Genomic DNA, 25,349 nt, shown 5'->3' on the forward strand with positions numbered 1-25,349 from the left:
CAGAGCATTCTTAGTAGATAAGGTGGTGGAGACTGCTGCATTCCTTCAAAAAAAAAAAGCTGGTATTCACAGCATTTCTATCAAGTGACTCAGTGATTAGAATATTCATCCAAGCTTAGAGACATTTTCATTTAATTCATCCTTTACTTTAGGGTATTCACTCCCATATCTCTCACCACACTGAACAGTGACAAAAACAGTGGACAAAAGGATAAAAAGTTGAAAACATACAGGTAACTTGCAAGATATTTAATTGGGCTTGTTCCATTTTTTGTGATGAATGATGACTGAACATTATAGTGCCAAAGGCTCCCTATGGATCTGGTTCTGTTTTTTACACCTATTGCATTCAGGCCCCTAGGCATTCAAATTATTCAAGCTGATGAAGTTCATATAAAACATATTATTTCCTATGAATGACCATCTCAGATCAGCCCAGTCTCCAGCAGTAGCCAACTGTGGATGCCCTGGTAAGAACAGATGATGAGAACAAACCAATAAAAGCCCAGACTGTTCGTGCTCATGTAACTTAGCTCACTGTTAATGTACTGACTTAATTGTCTTTTTCATAAATAAACAAAGAGGATTTGTCTCACTATTAATATTGAGACCAAATAAAATTTAAAAAAAAAATAAACCAAAGGGTTTCTCAAGTCTTTAAATAAAAAGAGTGATGCTGTGTCTTGCTCCTCAGAATCTAGCCTGTGTGGGTACCAATGCAGTGTCATATGCTTTCTTATTTTTTCTCCTTATTGTTTCTCAGGAAACTAGGAGTAAAAGAGGTAAAGTGAGAACATCAATATTACTCTCACAATTAAAAACAACTTTCCAGTTTAGTGCCATTGTTAAGACTGATCTGTGCATTGATAAGCAAGTTTTGGAAGCTGCAGAATACTTTGTCATGCTCAGAGTTTACCCAAGCATGCTCTGTCTGTGTCTCTGTGTGTGTGTATATTTATATATACAAAAGACACCTAATAACATGTCACATTTCAGATGCTGTATCACAATTGTCACAGTTGCACCAAAGCACTTTGCTTCTGTCTAAAGTATTTGACCCAGCTAATGATCGGAGGTGGATTCCCACTGCCATAATCTCCAGGTAATAACAGGATAAACTTGCCTGTTGCTCCAATCTTTAATCTAAAAATCAGTGCAATAAGGGGTCCATCCCAGCAGGAAGCACCTGTTTCTATGCAAGTGGACATTTTCACAGTGCCTCTTATCTTGTAGTCAGTCCTGTTGTACCTTGTAAAATCTTTCCTTTCACTCCACATCTAACTGTGACATCTTCAAAGGCGTCTGTCATATCCATTGCCTATTTTAGTTGAGGTCCAAAAGTCCAGAATGGGTTTAGAGGAGAGGGAGCTGGAAAGTCAGCTCATGCTTCACCGGATCCAGGATTCCTGCACTCCGCTGCAGCCCAGCAAGCAGTTCTTTGGACAGCAGGTGCCGTCACTGTCCATTGCCATAGCTGAAGGAGGATGTTCCTTCTCTCAAAACTGTTCCTGTTGCCTATGGTAGGGTCACAGATAGCTTCACAGGTGCTCACTACAGCTCATGGTTTGTGAGCTCACAACCAAGTATGTTTCATACCACTCTCTGATGCATATTACTCTCTGAAAAGAAGGTTTACATATTTGCTAACATCATCAGATCAAAAAATGATACATCAGACTCTGGCCATCTAGCATCATCCATACTACTGACAGACTGTGGGAAGAGTCAGATTCACAGCCCCATAGCAGGATTAGCTCTATGACTCCTCCGCAGCTTTCTGGTGAGATTCACTGATATCCCGCTGCAAAAACTGCTGACTTTCAGAAAACCAGGAAAACAGGAGCAAAGGCAGGAGGTAAAACTACTGTTGCTAACAGAAATATGCTAAACAATTGTATCAGGGAAGCTGGTGGACCTACATTTATTGAAAAAAAAAAGGTGAAGCTGATGTCTTCTACCTGAGCACAAACACATACAGTCTGAGCTTACTGTTTTGTTTCACACATCGATAATTCAAAGCACCACAGGGTGCTGGCAGCCAGGTAGCGCCTGTCTATCTTTCTCATACAGCACTCCTGAGTCCTGGAAATGTACCTCTGCCTAGCAAGTTACATTAACTATAACTGTGACAAAAAAAAAACCATTTTTTTCAACATTTTTTTCAATATTTTTCATTTCTTTGCAAAGAATAAAAGATTCAAAGAAACAAGTCTAAAGATGTTTCTACATGAAGCTTTAGACTATTTGGCTGTGGAGCCTTCCACAGTACAGGAATGCAAAAGTTAACCCGTTCATTAGGATTCTCAGCTTTCAAAACCAGAGTCCGGCTCAAATCCCTATTTGGTGGAGATTAACAGTTCTGAGACGAAATAAGTAAGTAGTGCATACAAGATGTATTTCTCCTAACTGGAAAAAAGTTGAAGTCAAAACATGGTATTTTGGTCAACAGAAGTTCTTGATAAAAGGAGAGCAGGTAAGAATAATTCATAGCATGGGCACTTAGTAAAGCTGTCACTATTTACAAACAATAATATTTTAATCTCACTTGTATGTAGCTACTGTTAAAATTAACTAATATTTGGATAATCAGCTTGAAAAGCTAGGTAATGCCAGCATTTTTTTTTGTTTCATATTCAGACTCAGTCCCAAATATTGTTGAGAGTCTTAAATAAGTGGGTATCTCTTCAGTTTGTGCTGTACATGCAATATTTAGCCCCTGAAGCCGCTGAAGTCATTGCAGAGAAAAGGAATATTCAATCTCAATGTATTGTTTTATAAAGATATAAATGAAGCTCAAATTACAGAGAATGCAGATAAATAGTTCATATTTGCAATGTATTATCATGTAAGAAAGACAGGACTCAGTGGTAGAAACTTCAGACTTCATTAATTCTTCTTAAATAAAATCACATTTCTTTATCAAAAACAGTATGGCAGTAAATGGCTAGCTTGTAGTGACACAAATTACAGTATTTTTATTATCCATGAAATAAAACTGAACTTGTATTAGTTATGGATTTCAATTTAATTGCTTATTAAAAGAAGCAATGTTCTGACAATGCAAACTCATTTTTCAGTTTTATGGCTTCCTTACACTTTCACCTATTTACAATGTCTTTATTCTATGTAATTTACATTCCAGGCTTAGCTTACCACCATGATAACCAGGATATTGCCTTCTACTAGCCTTAAGCTCCTGCTCTTAACCATGCTCTAGTCAGGTGCACCCTGGACCTGAAAGAGGCTTCACTTGCGGAATAACGACACCCAACTCAGAGTTAGGTGCAGGTATGCGGCCGTGCACAGGGTGCAAGGGGGAATTTTCCTCCAAGCTTGCACACCAGGCGTGCAAGCCAGCACATTTTTATTGAGCTGTATTATTCATATGTATTAGGTTAGTATACATAGTCATGACTTTTCCAAGAAGTGGGTTGGGTTAGTAAGATTAGTTCCAAGAATTAATTAACATATATCTCCTCCTCCTTGTGCATGCGCTCCTCCTAGTGGTAGTGGTCGATGAGGGTCTTTGGGGATAAAGGCAGGTTGTCTTCGTCATGTTGAACTTTTCAACTTTCCTTCTTGCGCATGCTCTTAGACTTCTGGGCATCTCTTCAAGGTTGCATCTAGTCCTACCTGGTTCTTCTCCCTCTTATCATTGCACCAGTCCTTGTTATCTGGCTTAATTAGCTACAGTCACATTCTTTCCCCTTCTTTCTCACTGCAGCTTTGTTAAAAATTCCTTATGCAAGCGTAAGTATCCAGGCGCAGGATAGCTAGAAGTTATTGTTTGAGCTAATTCTATATTTTAGTTCTAAAATCACAGAAACTATACATAATATTCAAATCTATAATATGTTAATAACTCATAACAAATGATCTCTTCTTTCAAGCTGATTTAACTACAGAGTATTTTGCTGGGCCAGAGAGTTCAACAACATATGTCAAAGCTAGTACAATGAGAGGGCTGTCTCTCTATTACAGATGGAGCCTAGGCAGATTAACTGGCTAATTTAGCTGGTTAAGTCAAATACCCACTGTCGGGTCATATGAACTTCTCTCAGTTTATCTCTACAGCTATTTCTGGCAAGGTAATAACTTCTTGCGAGTTGCAACTTACAGTTGGAATCATGTGGCATCCTTCGCTGAGCTGACTTCCCCACAGACACATGGATGAGCTGATAAAGTTGCATTCAGAGGACTGGAGAAGGGCTTGCTCTACCATTTGTATGGAAGAAGACACTATTTGTGTTCTGTTTCTCTTATCACTATATGCCCCTGAATTTTCAGTTAACAGAGCAAATGCAGCTCTTTATAAATACAGTATTTCAATCATTATGCACGTAATTATCAAAGTATGTCTAATTGCTTTACAGAACCCTTTGATGCAGATAAACTGTTGAACAACTATTACCTCTTAATGGTTACACCTTTCCTTTGGTATTAAATCCTGAAAGGTGATCACAGAATCATAGAATGGGTTGGATTAAAAGGGACCTTACAGACCATGTAGTTCCAACCCCCCTGACATAGCCAGGGACACCTTCCACTACGTCAGCTTGCTCATAGCCTCATCCAACCTGGTCTTGAACACCTGGTTAGTGCAACTAAGATCTTAAAAACTCCCTTAAGTTTTTAAGCAGAAATTAAGCTAAGATTAGTAAATTTTCAGTGGAAATGCTACTCAGATTTTCTTAAAATATTGAGAGCAGCATTTGACAATACGTTCAGGGTTTCAAAGGAGATAAAAGAAGGTAATTTTTATAAGTTTAATATTCAAAGAAGATCTTTTCTTCAATTGCCAGGCCCTTGTGAAGAGATCAAACTTTCTTTGTGAGAGTGTTAAGTTTCCAGCTGCCTCATTTTTGTGTATCAGTTTTGTCCTGGGTAATCCAACTGGGCTTTAATGAAAGCAAACATTATAATCTACATAAAGTAAGCAATGCCACTACCGACGTTACACTTCTTGCTAGTCTGACCTCTAAATTCAAAGCACAAAACACAGGTCTATCAGGTTTCATATCTCCTTCAAATGCAATGTCCTACTTTGTATAATCATAAAAGCAAAGTAATCAATAAAATCTGGGTTCCACCAAACAATCTAAAATCTCTGTTGGTTTAACGTAGTCAGTAACAGAATTGGTTTGCATTCCTACTATTCCAGTTACCAAAGTTCAAAAAGAGTGTCACAAAGCATTACATTTTCCCACTGCTACCACAATGACTGCTGAAACAGAACTGCCATCAAAACCTGTTAATGCAAGAATTCTATAAGACAGAGATAAATTCAATCTGTGAAGCCCTGTGCCCCTCAAATGCCTATTCACAGCCAGGGAGCAACTCATCTCACTCTGGGAATCATAGAGACATAATTATGAATGAAATCCTGAAACTGCTTGTAGGTGATAGAAAAAGAAAAACTTTCTCTTCTTAGATTCCTGAATAACTGAATTGTATTTTCAGTTAAGTAAGGCTACTCTATGAAAAATAATTTTCCAAGGTCACGCAGGTCTCCACAAAAACCTGACAGATGTTTTCTTACTTCCAACCCTGACACTGACATCTCATACTTAGTTCTCACAGTCCTTCTTACATTTGTTTTGGGAGAGTAACATTCCTTCTTATTTCTCTTATAGTTTAAGACCAGGGAAGCAGCAGCTTCTGAAGAACAGATATTGAAACTAGAAATCATACAGAAAAGCTTCTTGATTATTTTAAAAAGGTCACAATCAAATCTTTGGCTTCATTAAGAAGAACCCACAGATAACCATTATTTACTGTAATACAGAGATGATAAGCCTATTTTTGCCATAACTTTTAGCTACTGGAGGTCTAACTTCAGTGTTTCTGATGCTGTAAATACAGCGAGGGTTTTTTATTTTATTTTTTTGTACTGAACATCTCAGATCAATAGCTTTCAAATTCATTAAATCATTGCTTGTCAGCTTCTGGTTTTCCCCTATTCTAATGTTGAACATGTGTAAGACAAAACAGGTGACTGGCGCTTGAAAGTCAAGGCAGATTTTTTTCAGGAAAGTGAGAGGGGGCCACAAGATATTTCAATTCGCTTATTAGCACACAGCTTAAGTATATTATATTTTATCATATGTCAGCTTTCATGACTTAAATATCTGAAGTTCTTAACAGCGATGCAGTGCAGGATCTGCATGCAGTGTGTTTCATTTTACAAACTGCAGATGTAGAATCAGAATAATCTGAGGTGGAAAGAACCCCCAAGATCATCAAGTCCAGCACCCGTCCCTGCATAGGACAATCCCAAAACTCACACCATGGTTCTGAGGGTGTTGTCCAAATGCTTCTGGAGTATTGTCAGGCTTGGAGCTGTGACTGCTTCCCTGGGGAGCTTGTTCAGTGCTCCACCGCTTCTCCAGTGAAAAACCTAATCCTAAAATAGAACCTAAACCTCTTCCTGCCATCCCCTCGGTTCTATCATAGGTCACCGGAGAGAAGAGATCAGCGCCTGCTCCTCTTCCTTCCCCACAGTGGAAGCAGTAAACTGCTCTGAGGTGTCCCTTCAATGTTCTCTTCTCCAAGCTGAAAGGGACACTGAAATGTCCCAAAAGGGACATGAAAAAAAGGATGGGAATATCCCATCTTCTGAGCATGGGGCCTGCTGTTTACTGTTCCACAAACACTAGTTCCTTCCCCGACAGGGGTACTGGAGGATCAGTTTGCACAGGTGCTCCCTTGTCCTCTCACACCAGTGGGGCATGGAGCAGCTGCTGAAGCCTCCCACTCCACATAGGGAGGGAAGGACCGCTAACAAATAAACAACAGCCCCAAGGGCAGGCTCAGGAGCACTAATCAGCTCCCTGGAGGATGGTTGCTGTGATGAGCACTAGCAAGCAGGAAAACACGAGAAGTACCCAGCTTGCTTTATGCCACATCCACAGTCCCCAGAGGCGAGACAGTGGGTGGCTCTCATGGCTGGGTGAGGGACTAGACACGCCAAGGTCTGGGCAGCAAGTGACACTGAAAATGCCGGCAAATAACTTCTCTAAGACTCATTATGGAGTTTTAGCAAGCAAGCACCCTTTATCAGTCCTGAGCAACACCAGGAGCGATATCCATCAGTAGTGTGCAGCAAGATGAGGGCTGGGACAGGATAGATTTCCCACTTATATGCAGATGGATAAATACTCCCAGAAATCTTAGGCATATTCTACCCCTTTCCAACTTTAATGATATTATGAACTTCACAACAGTCAAAACTCTTGCTAATTTGGAGCAGGCTCCAGCTCGCTGTTTGACCTTGGCTTTCAGATTAGTAAGGATTCCAAACAGAGGTGATTACAGGAGACATCTGTTTAGAACAAATCATTCCTCACCCAATACATTACCATTTTCAAAGAAAGGACAGTGTCTGAAAGACACTGTTATAAGGAAAACATGCTATCGGAGAAATAAAACATACTATCAGAGGGACATTCTAACTTTCAAACCACAACTGCTTAGATGAAACTTAGCTATGCTTTAGCTTAAATCCAATTATTCCACTTTGAAATATTCATAGAATCATAGAATAGTTTGGGTTGGAAGACACCTAAAAATTATCATCCGGTTCCAACCCCCCTGCCATGGGCAGGGACACCTCCCACTAGACCAGGCTGCCCAAAGCCCCATCCAACCTGGCATTGAACACCTCCAGGGATGGGGCAGCCACAGCTTCCCTGGGCATCCTGTGCCAGTGCCTCACTGCCCTCATGGTGAAGAAATTCCTCCTTCTGTCTAGTCTAAATCTGCCCCTCTCCAGTTTATACAAATCACCACAAGCCTTTGTAAATAATGTGCCTCCCCAGATTTCCTGCAGCCCCTTCAGGTACAGGAAGGTCGCTATAAGGTCTCCTCAAAGCCTTCTCTTCTCCAGGCTGAACAACCCCAACTCTCTCAGCCTGTCCTCGTATGGCAGGTGCTCTATATATGTATTTCATATATATTCTGTATATGTATGGAATATGTTCCATATATACATTCCACCTATATAAGTATATAAGTATATATAGATGGAATGTATATATGGAACATATTCCATACATATATTCCAGATATTGTATTACTGGAAAGAAAACACGCTGTCAGAGGGACATTCTGTCTAGCTTTCAAAACACACAACTGCTCAGAGGAACCTCAACTCTATCATAACTCAAACTACTCCGCTTTTTGCAATAGTAACTGCCCGTTCCCTCACGAGGCCCGCGGCCCGGCCGCTTCGCTGCCCCGGACGCCGGGCGGAGGGGAGGTCCCCCCCCCGTCATGGCGGGCCCCGCTCGCCACGTGCAGCTCCCGCACCGCGGCGGCAGGGGGCGCGGTGCACTCGGACTACAACTCCCAGCGTGCACCGCGGTGGGGAGGGCGGCCAGGGCGCATGCGCGCGGCGCCGGCCTCGCCCCCATTGGCTGCCGCGGCTGGGAGACCGGGGAGGGGGAGGGGCGCAGGGGTTCCCCATCCGGCGGCGCGAGCTGTCGCCCCTACCCGCGGCTTGTCGCTCCTCTTGGCGTGATACCCGGGGGCCTCCGCGACCGGAAGCTCCCGTTGCCATAGCAGCCGTGCCCCCCAGTAAACATCCCGGCCCCCCCCGGAAGTTGGCCTCCCACTCGCTGATGTTCCTCGGAAGCCCCGGGAAGCGGCCCGCGCGGCCCCGGTGCCAAACGTGACCGGTTTATTCGCTAATAACCGAAGAGGGGGAGCCGTGCCCGTCAGAGCCCTCCGCGGGGGCTATTGGCCGAGCGCCCCTCCGCCCGGCCAATGGGCGCCGGCCACGCTCCGTCCGCAGGAAACCGCACATGGAAAGCGCCGATTGGCGGCGGCGGCCGCGGTCCCGGCCCCCCCGGCGTCCCCATTGGCCGCGTGTTTGGCGTGGTGCGCCCCGATTGGCCCGCGGCGGAGCGGCTCCCCCCGCAGCCCCGTTCATAAAGGCGGAGGGGGGCGCCCGCGGCCCCTCTAGGACGCTCGGCGGAGGCGGCGAGGAGTGGGGCTGCGGTCGGGACCGGGATTGCGGGCTTGGGGGCGCCTGGGGCCCCTCTCTTCTTGCGACCGCCATGAAGTCGGGGTGGGGGATCGCGCTGGCGTGCGCGCTGCTCCTGGCCGGTGAGTGAGTGCCCGCGGGCTTCTGGAAGCTTCTAGCGGCGGGGGGAGGGGCAGGGGGGACGGAGAAGGGACCGGGGTCTCGGCCAAGGCTACTCGCCCTCTCCCTCCCGACTCCCCCTCCACCCCACCTCCCCTTGCACCCTCTTTTCCTTGGGAAGGTGGGGAGAGAATAATGAGAAGCGAGGTGGGGGTGATGGCGGTCTAAGGGGTGTGGGGCTTCACTTCCTCACGTCCCTGTTTTTCTTGGGGGGGGGGCAGCGAAGCCTTCTCCGGCCCCTGCTCATGCTTTCCCTGGGTTGTTGGTCCCTAGAGAGCGAGAGGAGGAAAGGGGAGGGGGCAGCGCGTCCCACGCAGCCCAGGGGCTGGCGGGGGGGAGGTCCCCTCTCTCTCCCCCCTTCCCCTTTTCCACCCCCTCTCTCCCTCTCCCCGCTCAAAGCGGTGGGGAGGGGTACAGAGAACTGTCGCAGTGTCTCGTGGGGAAGCGGGCTCAGGCCGTTGTATTCCTTTTTTCCCCCCCCAGTATCAGTTAGAGCTGATGAGGTGGATGTGGATGGAACCGTGGAAGATGACTTGGGTAAAAGCAGAGAAGGGTCTCGAACCGACGATGAAGTTGTTCAGAGGTTGGTATCTGGGGTTCTGGGTAAGGGGCTTCTAAAATATTAAGATTTTCTCTTGGTTTTGAGGGGTAAGTTCGAGTATCAGTGATGCCTAAAGCCTCAGAAATGGGGGAGGGGTTGCAGGGAACCACCATTCAAAAAAGGTCTCATCAGCTGGGAGAAATATTTCTGTAAAAGACTGTCTCCTTCTAAACAGAAGTGAGCCTGTGGACTTGAATACCAAAATCTTCAGTTTAATTTTGTCTAATAACAATAGCTGTGTGAAAACAGTGCCTTAATAGGGGGTTATTCTTGCATGTGATAGGTGGTTAGTTTGGTGCCTACTAATAAAATTGCTCTGTGCCTTGCCTACAAGGCATACCACATGCTGGGGGCTACAGTGGTTTTAACATGGCTGTGTTCTTCCATGAATTTCTTTTTAGGGAAAAAAGTCTTACTTGCAGTTGAGGATACCTGCTCTTGAGCTTAACTCATTTGATAATACAACTTTTGGGCTGTGTCAGTGATTAAGGGGCTTGGATAAAACTGTTACTGCTGTTGCTAGATGATAAAATCGGTGAGGCTGTTTGTGGAGAAGACTACCTGACAGGTTTTGTTCTCCTAACAGAGAGGAGGAAGCTATCCAACTAGATGGCCTGAATGCATCCCAGATCAAAGAAATCAGGGAAAAATCTGAGAAGTTTGCGTTTCAAGCAGAAGTGAACAGAATGATGAAACTTATTATCAATTCTTTATATAAAAACAAAGAGGTTAGTGCCTTTTTTGGTAGAAGATGCTAAAACTGTTTGTGTGTGTTCAGAAATTTCTGACAACTGGTTTCTATTTCAGATTTTCCTGAGGGAACTTATTTCAAATGCGTCAGATGCTTTAGATAAGATACGGTTAATATCCTTAACTGATGAAAATGCTCTTGCTGGCAATGAGGAACTCACAGTCAAAATCAAGGTAAGAACCATTAGGTACAATCATCTCTCACAGATGAGTGGTGGGAGAAATGTAAAAAGATAGTGCATCAAGTCTTAATAAACAGTTTTCCATGACAGTGTGTTGCATATAATGAGTAGAAGTGAAGTCAGACTACATCTTTCTCCTTTTTGTTTCTCCAGTGTGATAAAGAGAAGAACATGCTTCACGTTACAGATACGGGTATCGGCATGACAAAAGAAGAGTTAGTTAAAAACCTGGGTACCATTGCGAAGTCTGGTACAAGCGAATTTTTAAACAAAATGACTGAAATGCAGAATGATGGCCAGTCAACATCCGAGTTAATCGGCCAGTTTGGTGTTGGCTTTTATTCTGCCTTCTTAGTAGCAGACAGGGTTATTGTCACATCAAAACACAACAATGATACTCAGCATATCTGGGAGTCAGATTCAAATGAATTCTCTGTGATTAATGACCCAAGAGGAAACACTTTGGGACGTGGCACAACCATAACGTAAGTATAAAGTTTCTTTGGGTTTAAACGAAAACAAGTTGAGTGGGTACGCTTTGCCCATTGGAATACGTGGATGAGTTTAGCAGTGGTTTGCTTTGTTTGATTCTTGTAATACAGCCTTTTTCAGTTTAATGGAAACATGCAAATTAACTGTCCAAAATAAATGTGGATTGATAACGTAGTTTGCTTGACATTGTTAGATGAACTAAGTCATGCTTAAGATGCTTGTGGTTTTCTAACTGTCAGTAAATAACTCCAGATAGTTCAGCTACCTGCAGACTTTTCCAGTTCCTCAGCACAATTCATGGCCCATCAAAACTCTTACAAGAGCTATAGAGCTTCCTTTTGGAAACTCATTGCCATTTATATACCAGTGAGACTGGTCTGATGCAAATCTCAAACCAGAGGTAATTTGACAGTCTTATTTTCATTGCTTTGATGAGCGGATAAATTTATTTGATCACTGTTCAGAGAATTTTTTTTCTTGAAGAAGTAAAGCTAGTGAGAATGCATCAAGGTCCAAGTAAGTACCAACAAGATTTGAGGTTTTCATTTAGACTTCTGAGTATTGTCTTCTGCCTTAGTTGTTGAAAACAATTGTTTCTTCTCATTTGAGCAGTTCAGAAGGGATTGTAGCTTTTGTGAGATACTTGCAGCTGAACTAGTAAAAACTCCCTTGCGTGGATTTCAGTCGCTATAGCTACAACAGTATGAAAAGGTCCTTACTCTTGTAAAATTATTTTAAAGCACTTCTTGAGACCTGATCATGTTAATTTATTTTCTTTAGCCTTGTCTTGAAGGAGGAAGCATCTGATTATCTTGAGCTGGATACTGTTAAAAATCTAGTAAAGAAATACTCGCAGTTCATCAACTTCCCTATATATGTGTGGAGCAGCAAGGTAAGTATATTTAATTAAGCATTGCAAAGTTTGAGCTTTGGTTGTGAAAACAGGCCAGATCTTTAGGGAAGGATGAGGACATACTGCAGAACTTCTCCTTGTCTAATTCCTAAAATTTTTGACCCTTCTGGTTACTTGCTCTCCAAAAGTTAGTTTGTTGGTAATAAAATCACAAATTTTGAAGGAGCTTGATTTACTTCTAACTCAAAGAACTTGACCAAAGGAGCAAGGCTTTGCTAAGTATGAAGCTCTTCCTTCCACTGGCTTTGTGTGATAGCTGGAAGCTTTGATAATCTCTCAAGCAGGGCAATGATTAGGTGTCCTCCTGAAAATAGGACAGTCTTAACTTTTAGGCCTGTTGCTCTGATATTGTCTTGGTGTAGCACTAACTTTAAATCACCCAAGTCTGAGTAGCATCACCTATAAAGCTATAGAAACTGTGACCTACCAGTGTATTGTAAGAAAGCATGTATTCATAAAAAACGCAACTAAATAAAACAGCTACTTAACAGAGAAATGCTTGTGGTATGCAATTAACATAAGTTGAACTAATGCTGTAAGATTAAGTTGTCTGAGAGAATACTAGAAGGTACCTGATAGGAAGCCAAGCAATCTCAATTTGTGCTTTTAATTGTCTCTTTAGACAGAGACTGTTGAAGAGCCCATTGAAGAGGAGGAGGCAGAGGCAAAGGAGAAAGAAGAAACGGATGATGATGAAGCTGCAGTTGAAGAAGAGGAGGAAGAAAAGAAACCAAAAACCAAGAAGGTAGGCTTTGTCAGACTTGGGAGTTTATAACTCATGTCAGATATCTCAGCAATTTTCGTAGGTAGCCTTTCAGAGGTGCACTTTAGTGTCAGTGTGTGCATTGGAACAGCAAACCTGTTTAAGTGCAGGTAGGCATTTTGTCAGGAAAGAAGCTGTGAACAAAACAGACTTGATTTGAAATCAGGCAGGTGACTGACAAGGACCTTTGAGTTAGTGTTCCCAGAACTAATTCTAAACACTTGAGTGAAGCACTTGAAATAGTAGTTGACTTAGTAATCTGACATTGTTAAATAGTTCAAATTTGAGTATGCTCTGCTGAAAGGCTTTTTACAGAGTGACCATAAAACAGAAATGCTTACACTTCATGAATTTGTTAAATGTACAGAGGACATGCCGCAGTGTATGCTTAAGTTTTCTCCCTGTGTGTTAAACTGATTTGTATGCTTGAGTGAGACTATACAGGCCATTGCATAATTTATTTTGTAAATTACAAAGGGTGTATTTTTTTACATGCTATTTTATGACTTGGCCTCAATGGAGTGTTTTTAACTCACTTAACCTGAAGTAAAGATTGAGTCTTTATTATGCTGTGCTGTTTACATATCTAGGTTGAAAAGACTGTCTGGGATTGGGAGCTCATGAATGACATAAAACCAATCTGGCAGAGACCATCTAAAGAAGTTGAAGAAGATGAATACAAAGCTTTTTACAAAACCTTTTCCAAGGTAAGCTCTGAGGCTCAAGATTGTTCCCTGGCAAGAAGTTTTTTACAGTATCTCTTGCTGTGTAAACAACACAATGTTTATAGGATGGGCTATTTCTGAAGAAGTAATTGCTGTCAGCAGATACGGAATTGTGGACAGGCCTAGGAGGCAGAGCACCTCAGTCAGGAGTTAATCCTTTTTTCCAAAGAGAAGGTACTGTCACCCAAGTATTGAGCAGCTTAGGTTGGAGAAGTTATTATTATGTTTATATATCATTAAGCATATAGTGCTTACTGATGTGTTTAAAGGCTGAGAGGGAAAATTTTGTGTAGTCTGAGAGAGGTGATGTTTGCTATACAGAGTGGAAGAAAGAGGAAGATAGGGTTTTCTTAAAAAAAAATAGTCTTTGTAACTACAGCATAAAGTGTTACTTGAGCGTCTCTTAACTGAGCTGTGGTGATGCTGTATTGGTCACTTTTATTGTTGATAACCTTTCAGTGGTTGGCTTGTAAAAAGAAAACCACACAGAAGCAATGTCTCTCAAAGAGGACTTACTTTACTTCTATGTGTGTTCTATGTCTTTGTCTCCATAATAGATGCTAACAAAGGATGGTTATGGTGGGGTAGGTTAACTGTAAAATTACTCATACTTGGAAAACTCACATTATTACTGGTTGTCAATACTTTACCCATGTCAATTAAAAGAATTCTTCCTTCACAGGAACACGATGACCCAATGGCTTATATCCACTTCACTGCTGAGGGGGAAGTGACTTTCAAATCCATCTTGTTTGTTCCTAATTCTGCTCCACGTGGTCTGTTTGATGAATATGGATCAAAAAAAAGTGATTTCATTAAGGTAGGACAAGCAAGTGTGTGGGTAAGGATTTGTGTAAAAAAAAAAAAAAAAAGATAAACAACCACCAAACATAACCTGGTTGCTGTTTCTTTTTCCTTTTGTAATTCAGTTGTACGTTCGAAGAGTGTTCATCACTGATGACTTCCATGACATGATGCCCAAATACCTTAACTTTGTTAAGGGTGTTGTAAGTATGATAAATCTTAATTGCATTTGGTTTATTTTAATCTTAAAGTGCTGATAGCAATATTAAGAAGTTTGTTCTTCTTTTAGGTGGATTCTGATGATCTTCCTTTGAACGTATCTCGTGAAACACTTCAGCAGCATAAATTACTAAAGGTAAGCTAGTTGAACTTCAATTCCTTCATTGTAAATACATGACAGTAGCAAGATTTAGAAGAATAAGAGCTTATTTAATTTTATTTTATGTAACAACTGTGAAATTTTAAGTCTAAGAAACCTACTCATTGCTGCTTTCAGGCTACCTCTGTTCGCTTCAAAGCACAGACACTTAAGTGTCTTGAAGGCATCTTTTGGGGTGGGGTTGAGCTTGAGGATTCTTCCAAGTGCTTACTGGCTTACTGTTATAACTTGATATTGCTGCTTTTTCAGGTGATCAGAAAGAAACTTGTGCGCAAAACTCTTGATATGATCAAGAAAATTGCAGAAGAAAAATACAACGACACGTTCTGGAAAGAGTTTGGCACTAATGTAAAGCTTGGAGTTATTGAGGATCACTCCAATCGTACACGACTGGCTAAACTTCTTCGCTTCCAGTCTTCTCATCATGAAAGTAACCTTACGAGCCTTGACCAGTATGTGGAAAGAATGAAAGAGAAGCAAGACAAGATTTATTTCATGGCAGGTGCCAGCAGAAAGGAGGTATGTAAGAGTGAAGGAAAAAGGGAAGGGGAAAAAAATATTACTGCTCCTAATTAAAGCAGTGCCATAAACATCATGAACTGTATTTGTTGTAAATGTGGAGGCTTCATGCTTCTGTTACCATTGCGGTTCTGTTTGTCCTGTACCAACATGTGTCAAATAGTTGTGCAGATCTCAGTAGCTGCTTCTACCAAGGCAATACCTTTAAATTGGCATCTGGTCTGTTTTGTCATCTTAGGCTGAGTCTTCACCATTTGTTGAACGTCTTCTGAAAAAGGGCTATGAAGTGATCTATCTGACCGAACCTGTAGATGAATACTGTATTCAGGCTCTGCCAGAGTTTGATGGCAAGAGGTTTCAGAATGTAGCAAAAGAAGGAGTTAAATTTGAAGAAAGTGAGAAGTCTAAGGAGAATCGGGAAGCCTTGGAAAAGGAATTTGAGCCACTCTTAAACTGGATGAAAGACAAAGCTCTGAAAGACAAGGTAAAATGTCGTGCTGTACATAATGCTTATTTGTAAATACTGTTGTATTTGTTGCAACAACTTTTGCCAGTTCTTTGAATGTAGACTTGGCAGTTGTTTTTCTGTTTTTCTATAGATAAACAAGTTGTTTAATACCTTTGTGTCATAAAGATAATGAACTACAATGTCATCTTACAGCCTTCAGAAAATATTAGTGACAGGAAACTTCAAATTCATTTACTTTATTCCCTGTATAAGCTATTAGCTCTGTGAACTAACATTAAGGCTTTTTTTCTCTACAGATTGAAAAAGCTGTGATATCTCAGCGTTTAACCGAGTCTCCATGTGCTCTTGTGGCTAGTCAGTATGGATGGTCTGGTAACATGGAAAGAATCATGAAGGCTCAAGCTTACCAAACTGGAAAGGATATATCTACAAAGTAAGCTTTCAGTTACATAACGGCACATGTGAAATGTAGTTGATGGCCTCTTCTGCTTACTGAGGTCACACCAAGCTTCCATCTGATTTAAATGGTCTTTCATATTTTCAAGGCCACTTTTAACCAATGACAGCCCCAAACATAGTCTTGCATTGTTATTTCAAAGCCTGGTATGTAAAACTGCATGGTGAGCATGACTCACTGGTGGCATTTGCTGTCGTCTTATTTTGTGACAAGAGAAGATGAACTGTCTTGGCAACATGAATGCTTTTTTAGAGTTAAGCTGGTGTTGAAGTGGGGCAGGGGGAGGAATTCGCTTGTTACTGTGGCTGTAATCAATATTCATGGGGTTAAAGATGTAGCTGGGTCCTGTACTTAAAAGCTCAGTGATTCGACTTTTGTCTTTTCAGCTACTATGCTAGCCAGAAGAAGACATTTGAAATTAACCCCAGGCATCCACTGATCAAAGACATGCTGAGGCGGGTCAAGGTAAATAAATTACTGTAATGAAATACTGACTACTTGGCTGCATACAACCCAGTTAACAATTCTGATTGTTTTTAATGCTCTTCCACATTAGGAAAATGAAGATGACAAAACAGTTTCAGATCTTGCAGTGGTATTGTTTGAAACTGCAACTTTGAGATCAGGATATATGTTACCAGACACTAAGGAATATGGAGACAGAATAGAAAGAATGCTTCGTTTAAGTTTAAACATTGACCTGGATGCAAAGGTTAGTTTGCTTTTAATGTGGGGTTGATAATTGACATTGCTGCTACATCTTAAAAAGCAGATACTTGATGAATTGTATGAAATGAAGTGGATCCAGCTTCCAACTCTTAAATGGGCTACCAAGAGCCCAGTTTGAATACCTGGATGGGAAACTAATCAATCTGTACTTGATGGTTTTGTTCTCCCTTTTAGTGTTCTTTCCAGTTGCTTAGGATTCTGCTTTTTGATTATGCTTCTAAACTGTTGTCCTGTCCTTAACTAAGTGGTCGTTCTATGGGAGTAAATTAGGGGCCAGAGGTATATGTTGTTGCCCATCTCCGTTACCAGATAAATTCATAAGTGAGTCTAAGTAAATACAGGCTTTCATTATACTGTGCAAGAGCTTTTGCTGGTATCTTGCCAGAGGAGGCATGATAGTGTCCGTGTTAAACAGAACTTGTATTTTCTCCTTCAGGTAGCTTGGGGCAACTGTTAAAGAATGAATACTTCCATAGCCTGTACTTAGCTAGTCCACAGCTAGTAAACATCCTAAGCAAATAAAGCAAACCGCTTGTGACCTTCTTACAGGTGGAGGAGGAACCTGAAGAGCCTGAAGATGCAGCTGAGGAAGCAGATCAAGATGAAGAGGAGGTGGATGCCGATACTGAAGACAGTGAAACACAGAAGGTAAGGTCTCAAATTTGAGTCTGCACATAAGTATTGGTAAGAAGTTTTGTCTGCGGTGCTTCCTGACAACAAACTTTGCCTTTCGTGCCACTAGCTTTTAGTGTTAGGTTTTTCCAGGCTTTCACTGGGGGGTGGGGAGGAGTGCAGCACAAATAACACTTATTAAACTATATTGTAAGAAGAAAACACTTAGATGTTCAAAGTTGGAGCTAAATTAAGCTTAAGAGGTCATGTCTTGCCCTAGGGCAAGAAAACAGCAGCAAGTTCTCTACAGTTTACTTAGTGTTATCTGGATTTCCACAGTTTATGGGCAGTAACTTCCAACAAATTGGCAAGACTGTAGTTTCAAGAGCCTACAATACAGACTTGCAATGACACTACAGACACAACCTGCACCTCTAAACAGTTCAGCTTCTGTGTGAACTCAGCCTTCGCTTAGCTGATGTCTGCAGTTTTAATGATGTCCTAGTGTTTAGTTCTTCCAGGGGACAGCTTTTGTAAACTTTTTTCCACTTCTTTAAAAGCAACATGCTGATTCTCTGTTTTAATGTCTCCATAGGAATCCACAGATGTGAAAGATGAACTTTAAACTGCACTCAGCTACCGTCCTGCATTGAGGGGCTAGGAGGGAATGTGAATTAGATTTTTGGTTTTTTCCACTGTAAAATGTTGAGGGATGGTATGGGCTTTTAAGGGTAAAGGAGGATTTTTTTTTTAAGTTGACTTTTCTAAAAACATTCCTCATGAATGTAAATTTGTATTATTTAACTGACGGTGTAAAATCTTGTCATGTACAAAATAAAATGTTCCCAGACACCATTAACTCTAAATTTTATGTAGTAAGCTCATCTTGTGGGCTACCACAGACTCAAAGGGACTGTCCTGAGTATTCAGGTCCTCTGTACAACAGGTGCTTTGCCGTCCTTATGCCTTTTTGCACTGGCAGAGCTACACTTGACTGTGTAGTGTGTGCTGAGGGTTTTTTCTTTGTGTTAACCTGCTGTGCTGTTTAGCCAAAATACGCCTGGTATCAGAGAGCTATACTGAACATGCTAGTTACATAAATTCTTGAATACTTATTTTATCTACTGCCATCTTAAAAATCAGATGAGGCATTTAAAAATAGCATTGGAACTGAAGTCCTGCCAGCTTGGCACTGGACTATGGGTCTTGACTGCCCTAGACAGAACAGGGAGGAGCGGTAGATTTACAACTGAGATTAAAAAAAAAAAATGTTTTTTTTTCGCTAATGGTAAGACCAACCTCCAGAAGTGGCTACTGCCTCTGAGTTTGCACTTTCCTCCATCATATTTAGTAACCCTACCGTTTAACTTGTGTAGCTTTCCCAACAGCTGTACAGCACTCCTGCCCTCTACAGTTTTGTAAAGGTGGAAGCTCTTTGTCTGTTGCAGTTATTACTTAATGTTGCTGTTCAAAATTTTTTCGCTCCTGTTCTTTCCTTAGTAGGGCGAAGCATGTGTAGACAGGTTGTACTGGAGCCACTACTTATATTCGTTATATGTAGCTTTATGTGGTGATTGGATGAAGCACTACATTTTCTCACTAGCACCTCCACTTTGAAACATTTTCACAGGGTGGGTAGAAAGTGTTTACACTGAAATTGGTTTTGCCTTCCTCTGGAAGAAGTACATGAGAGTAGTACTTCCATACTGTGAATTGCTTGAGAAGAACCTCTGTTTTGTTAACAGACCTTTTGTGAAGCTAGAGTTTTGTAATCTGAAGCAAAATAAACTTTGTGGTTAGGTGAGAGTACCTGAAGAATTTGCTTTCCCTTTACTTTTAACCAGGGTTTCTCTATATTGCCCAAACACTGTTTCCATGCTAAAATAAGAGTGACATGTATCAGTGTGGTTATTGAGTTAGGGTTTATACAAAGATTTTGGTTTTATTGAAGCATACAGTTTGAGATTTCAGGGAACGGGAGTTTAGTTTAGCTGTCTTTGAGGGAGTGTGGGATTATTTGGATTTTTGCTCACTAGTAGGATCTTGGATGCACTGTAAAAGTCTCTTGTTATTGGAGCATGCTGAACGGTCTAACCCTAGCACGTAGGTCAGCAGCTAGCACTATTGTCTTTAATATTCCTTTGTTAGTTATTGAGTAGGGCAGGTGGACCTTTTCTTCTTCAGGCAGGGTCCCCTTAACTATGGCAGTGCAGCTTTGTTTTGTGCTCTCTAGCAATTAGTTGCTGCTCAGGTTTTGATTTAGTACTTTCTAAAATATCCCAGTGATCCATTTCTGAGCACCACCAGTACACACCCCTCTACATGTCCATTTGACCAGCTTGACTAGTATTTGTGGTTCAAGCATACTGTGTGATAATCAGAGTGCTGCTGCAGCTAATAAACCAAAGAGGAGTACTGGAAGCCTTGGGTTGCTTGCTACAGTATTCTTCATCTCTTAATTTCCTGTAGACTTGAGCAACCTTTGCTCTGTTACATAGCTGAAGTTCTCAATGCCTTTATTTGGTTTAGGAATATGTATCTGACTCCAGTGCAGAAATAATAAAGAGCACATGACAGTCATGCTTTGTGCTTCTTCATATTACTGGGCTGAGGATATCGTGTGCAATATAGCTGTCCAGCTGCATTTCTACCCTAGAGTGACAAGTGTTTGCTATTAATAAGCACAAAATACAGTTGTAAGCTTGTTAGGGTTGGTGGGTTTTTTTTGTCAGCTGTGTGAAGCAAAATGGCATCAATGCTGGAAGAAGGGTTTCCCAGTCATACTGAAGCTATGTTAGTGCTGCACTCAGACTGATTCTGTGGATGTCGCCTGCTGTTAAAACCTGTGGTAGTGTCAGTTTTGTCGTTCCTAGATAGGCACTAATGAGAGCGCTTCCTTCAGTGCTGGCAAAGGCTAGGGTAAAACAGGTGCTCCCTGCTGCTCAGTTTCCATTAGCAGCAGGATGAATTTAGAAATCCAAGACAAATTAGTAGTAACTTCCCTCTGCAGCTTTTAGATCTTAAAAAGCCTTTAGAAGATAGGGAGAAATGCATCTTGCACATCACGAATCAACTAAATAACAACAGAGGTGATGTTCTGACACAGTAAATAACAGGGTAGGGATTGGCAAGTCCTGGCTCTTTAAAGGGATAAGTGAAAAACTGCTGACCCCTCCCATCTTGTGTCTTCAATAAACTTTGTCTTATGCTGAGGTGTACAAGGTTGTCAATGCTGGCTTTCTTCAGGTACAGTGAAGGAAAAAGTGGTTTCACAGTAACTGGACCTAGTAGGATGTTTTCATTGATTCCATTTAGGTTTACCAGCTGTGATTTACTTGAGGCCTTTTTATCAATGACTACTGTCATCATTGCTAAGGGTATCCTGAGGGTGAGAGTGTGTGATCCAGCACTAATGTTTAATACAGGCTGCAGCCTGAACATCCACTTAGCCCTTAAGAACAGGAGAGAATGTAAACCCACCCACCTCAGCTGCTTTTCTCCATTAGTTAAAGGCTGCAAAACTGAGAGCAGAGGCACATGCACAGCAACTATAAACTTTCCTTCCTAGGAAAATCAGTTCGAACTTATGTAGACATATATAAAATAGCAGCTTTACACTGGGAATGCACATGACATCAGCAGGTCCAGTGATCATTTCTGGGTATCTCTGCTATTAAAAGAGCTCTGAACACTTTTCCAGTAGGAATGAGGAAACTTACTAGTTTCCCTAATGGGTAATGTGTCAGATTGTGATCTTCTTTCCTGAGTTAAACCTGAGCAAGAAGCAAGGATGAAGCCTGTGCCCTGTCTGGGTACCCTTCTCAAGAGAAAAGCCCCAGACTTCACAAGCTGTGTTGCAGACTGTTCACAAATGGGTTGTCACACCATCTCAGTAGGATGTTGATTTTGTGTATTTTCTCAAGTTCCTGGTACAAGAGTTTTGTGGCAATCCTATTTCAAGAGTGAAAGGTGAATCTGCACTTAGTTTTTCAGAGTTTTGTATATTTATTGCTAGCAAAACCAGCTGTAAACAGAAGATGCCCAAGCAGAGTATAAACACATCATTTCAGCATAACCTATAAATATCTTCTCTACTTAAAACATAATGGAGTTGTGAGATCCTCCCCAGCCTTACCATGGACCAAAGGATATTTCCTGTCAATAATACAGAAAGTAAGTGGTGCTACAGAGCTCAGCCAGCACTAGTAGGAGTCCAGTGCTGTAATAGGGAGTCTTTCTTGTACATGCCATCACTTACTGTAATGGGTTCTGGGTTCCTTCCAGTAAACTGAGTTACAGTTGAAAGAGGGGAGAAATGTCAATGGGTTCTACTACAGATGAACCGGCTTGTTAAGGCTAATGAATGGCCATAAAAGCTTGACTTTTCAGTATGCTAAATTTTCTATAACTTGTTCATCAGCTCAGAAGCTTCAAATTGCATCAGACTCAGCAATGTGAGTGTATAGCTTTTATTCTGAAGGATATTTACACTGCATCAAAATTAAGAAATCATGAGCGTTTTGGCACACAACCGATGTATGACAGTATTCATCATACATTTATTTAAATGCCACCTGCAACTGCTTAAGCAAAACCAAACAAAAGTGGTAAGGGATTACAGTATTTCATACGCAGATTTCTGCAGTTGAGACAGTTGAACAAGTATTTTATCAGTTCTGGTTTTCACAATGTAAGTGAATTCCGGTTGCTGCTGTTAAGTCTGAACTTTGCTTGATTTTTCTTTTAGACCCAGCAGTTCTGTTTTCAGTTCTCCAGGCTTAGGAGGTATTTCAGGTATACTCTGTTAAAACCAGAAAAAAGTGAAACTCACAAAACAGTAAATCAGCATATTCAGTGAAAGACAGCATTACAACTAAATTGTGATTATACTGCCCCATTTTTTTGAGCAGTGTAATTCTTACATGCAAAACATCTACGCCATGTCTGCATGTTTTTTAATGCCTCCAAGGAAGGACACTCCCCCACTACCCTGACAGCCTGCTCCAATGCTTCACTACTCTTTTGGTAAAGAAATTTTTTCTAATATCCAATCTGAACCTCTCCTAGCACAACCTGAAGCCCTTTCCTCTCATCCTACCCCTTGTTAACTTGGGAGAAGAGACCACCACCCACCACTCTCTACAACCTCCTCTCAGGTAGTTGTAGGCAGTGATAAGGTCTCCCCTCAGCCTCCTCTCCTCCAGGCTGAACAACCCCATTTCCCTCAGCCACTCCTCATTAGACTTGTGCTCCACCTCCTTCACCATCTTCATTGCCCTCCTCTGGAGACACTCCAGCATCTCAATGTCTTTCTTGTAGTGAGGGGCCAAAAACTAAGCACAGTATTCAAGGTACAGCCTCATCAGCTTCAAGTAGAAAGGGACAATAACTTCCCTACTCCTGCTGGCCACACCATTTCTGATACAAGCCAGAATGCTTACATCATAAAAACATATAAATTCTTAGGCATCTATCAATTATTTAAGCCTCACTGCTTAAATGTTAGCATGATAGCTCAAAAATGGTGCTTTTTTACATTATTTTGGATTTCAAAATAGCACTGTGTTTTTAAAAAGACAAAAAGTATGCAAGAGCAGAAGGATGAGCTAAGTCTTACAATCAGATAGCCTCCAAGGGACCCATTCAACCATTAATATCCCTGACGGATGGCTTGAAGGCCTTGGTTCTCTGCAACTGTAATTTTTACAGTTTTGACTATCATTACTTCTAATATAAACTTTTTATCATCTTCATTTCCATTACTGTGGGAAAAAGAGTCTATTTAACTCTAATATTGCCCCTTCATGCCACTTTTGCCAGCTCTTATCAAAACCCAACTTCCCACAGTAGAGACACCCTCTGAAGAAACCTGCATAACTTCTCTATTTTTGATACCACGTTGCAAGTCTGAAGGCAGCTCCCAAGAGAAAATCTGGATACATGGTCACTGCTTCTCCAGAGGCTGATCATAGAATCACAAAAAGCCAGGTTGGAAAGGACCTCAAGAATCATCTGGTCCAACCTTTTTAGGTGACATATAGTTTAAATTAGATGGTCCAGAATTCTGTCAAGCTGAGCCTTTAAAGTGTCCAGTGTAGAGGAATCCATCACTTCCCTGAAGAGATTATTGTGATGCTTAATTGTTCTCATGGTGAAAACTTTTCTTCTGGAATCTAACTGGAATCTCCCCAGGAGCAACTTAAACCCACTACCCCTTGTCTTTTCCATGTGAGTCCTTGTAAAAGGGGAGTCTCCATCCTCTTAGTAGACACCTTTTATGTACCAATACATGGTAATAAGATCTCTAAGCTTTCTCTTCTCAAGACTGTACAAACTCAGTTCTCCCACCCTTGCTTATCATTATTTGGGTTGGAAGGGACCTTAAAGATCATTTAATTGCAACCAATCTGCCAAGGACAGGGACATCTCCCACTAAATCAGAATGCATCTAATGCAGCCTTGAACACCTCCAGGAATGGGGCATCCACAATTTCCCTAGGCAACCTGTGCCAGGGCCTCACCACTCTCATAGTGAAGAAATTCCTCCTTATGTCTAGTCTAAATCTGCCCCTCTCCAGTTTATACCTATTCCTCCTCATCCTATCACTACATGCCCTTGTGAACAGTCCCTCCCCAGCTTTCTTGTAGCCCCTTCAGGTACCGGAAGGTTGCTATAAGGTCTCCTCGGCGCCTTCTCTTCTCCAGGCTGAACAACCCCAACCCTCTCAGCCCGTCCTCACAGCAGAGGTGCTCCAGCCCTCTGATCATCTTCGTGGCCTCCTCTGGACCCGTTCCAAACGGCTCCATATCCTTTTTCCACATCTGGATACACAAGGCCACCCTATCCCTCAGTCCCCCACCTCCCAGGGTTTCCTTTTCTACATCCCCGGGGAGGGTTTATGCCAAGTTTCCTCATCCTCTGAACCACCTTAGTGTCCATTCCCTGGACCCTCTTCCACCCCGCCCGCACCTTTCTCTTTTTTCCGGGGTGCAGCCGCGACCCCTTTCTGCAGGCGGAGACCCCACCACACTCCTCTACCCCAAACCCTTCCCGCCGGCACCGGAGCACCCCCCCCGCCGCCGCACTCACAAGGTCTGGCCGGTAGTACCTGTGCACCACCTCGGCGCCGGCGAACATGGCCAGCATGCTGGCCGCCAGCGCCTTGAGGTAGACGGGCCAGGGCACCCCGGCGGGCATGGCGGCGCCACCGCCCCCACAGCGCGCACACCGGAAGTGCGTCATCCGCCCTGCGCGCGCGCGCACCGCCCAGGCCCGGGCGGGCCCACCGCGGGAGGTGGGGGGAAAGGTATAACCCGGGTGACGCGAAATGCGCCGTGACGTGAGCTCAGGCGTGACGCACGCCGCGAGAGCCCCAAACGCGCACCCGGAGTGGTCGCTCCAGTGGCTTTAAGCCTCCTCCCCGCCGCGCCCTGAGTGGCCGCTCCCGCCCCCCCGTGAGGCTCCTCCCCCCCTGCGCCCCGAGTGGTCGCTCCCACCTTACAACCACCCCATTCATTGAGTCACACCCACCCCCCCCCGAGCTCCGAGTGGTCGCTCCCGCCCCGGAGAGCCGCCTGCTCCTCCGTATCCCGCGTGGTCGCTCCCGGCCTGCAACCCGCAGTGAGCCGCCCCGCCTCCTCTACCCCGGGTGCCCGAGCGGCCGCTTCCGCTCCGCGAACCCCCGCTGAGCCGCCTCCCGCCCCCTCCCGCCCGACGAGTGGTCGCGCCCACCCCGCTGGCCCCGCCCCCTCGCGGCCTGGACGCGCGCTGCCATTGGCGGGCGGCGGTCACGTGAGGCGGCGGCGCCGGCA

At 42.8% G+C, this 25,349-nt stretch overlaps 2 protein-coding genes across 2 annotated transcripts; one reads left to right on the top strand and one right to left on the bottom strand.

Annotated features, from left to right (window-relative positions):
* The first annotated feature begins 8,748 nt into the window (after nucleotides 1-8,748).
* Nucleotides 8,749-18,392, top strand: HSP90B1 (heat shock protein 90 beta family member 1). The gene is given in 20 exon segments (XM_069859500.1): nucleotides 8,749-8,823; nucleotides 8,825-8,928; nucleotides 8,930-9,105; nucleotides 9,626-9,725; nucleotides 10,330-10,471; nucleotides 10,551-10,667; nucleotides 10,829-11,160; nucleotides 11,948-12,059; nucleotides 12,703-12,825; nucleotides 13,434-13,550; nucleotides 14,251-14,388; nucleotides 14,498-14,575; nucleotides 14,662-14,727; nucleotides 15,001-15,270; nucleotides 15,509-15,754; nucleotides 16,036-16,172; nucleotides 16,583-16,661; nucleotides 16,753-16,908; nucleotides 17,475-17,573; nucleotides 18,133-18,392. Coding segments are annotated over 20 exon segments (2,682 nt in total). The 5' UTR covers nucleotides 8,749-8,763; the 3' UTR covers nucleotides 18,163-18,392.
* A 3,598-nt stretch (nucleotides 18,393-21,990) lies between these two features.
* On the bottom strand, nucleotides 21,991-24,780 carry UQCC6 (ubiquinol-cytochrome c reductase complex assembly factor 6). Its single transcript, XM_069849835.1, has 2 exons — nucleotides 24,628-24,780; nucleotides 21,991-22,338 (listed from the first exon to the last, which is right to left on the bottom strand). The coding sequence occupies exons 1-2, from the start codon at nucleotides 24,778-24,780 to the stop codon at nucleotides 22,252-22,254; spliced, it is 240 nt and encodes a 79-aa protein (XP_069705936.1). The 3' UTR covers nucleotides 21,991-22,251.
* Nucleotides 24,781-25,349: the final 569 nt, after the last annotated feature.

The sequence above is a fragment of the Phaenicophaeus curvirostris genome, chromosome 1 (genome assembly GCF_032191515.1).
Source record: "Phaenicophaeus curvirostris isolate KB17595 chromosome 1, BPBGC_Pcur_1.0, whole genome shotgun sequence".
In the NCBI taxonomy this organism is placed as follows: Eukaryota; Metazoa; Chordata; class Aves; order Cuculiformes; family Cuculidae; genus Phaenicophaeus; species Phaenicophaeus curvirostris.

Excerpts from the sequence above, each read along its gene's own strand:
- UQCC6 (XM_069849835.1), bottom strand. The coding sequence starts at position 24,780 with ATGACGCACTTCCGGTGTGCGCGCTGTGGGGGCGGTGGCGCCGCCATG. Across the intron at positions 22,339-24,627 it reads GGTACTACCGGCCAGACCTT|AGTATACCTGAAATACCTCC; the intron begins GTGAGTGCGGCG and ends TGGTTTTAACAG.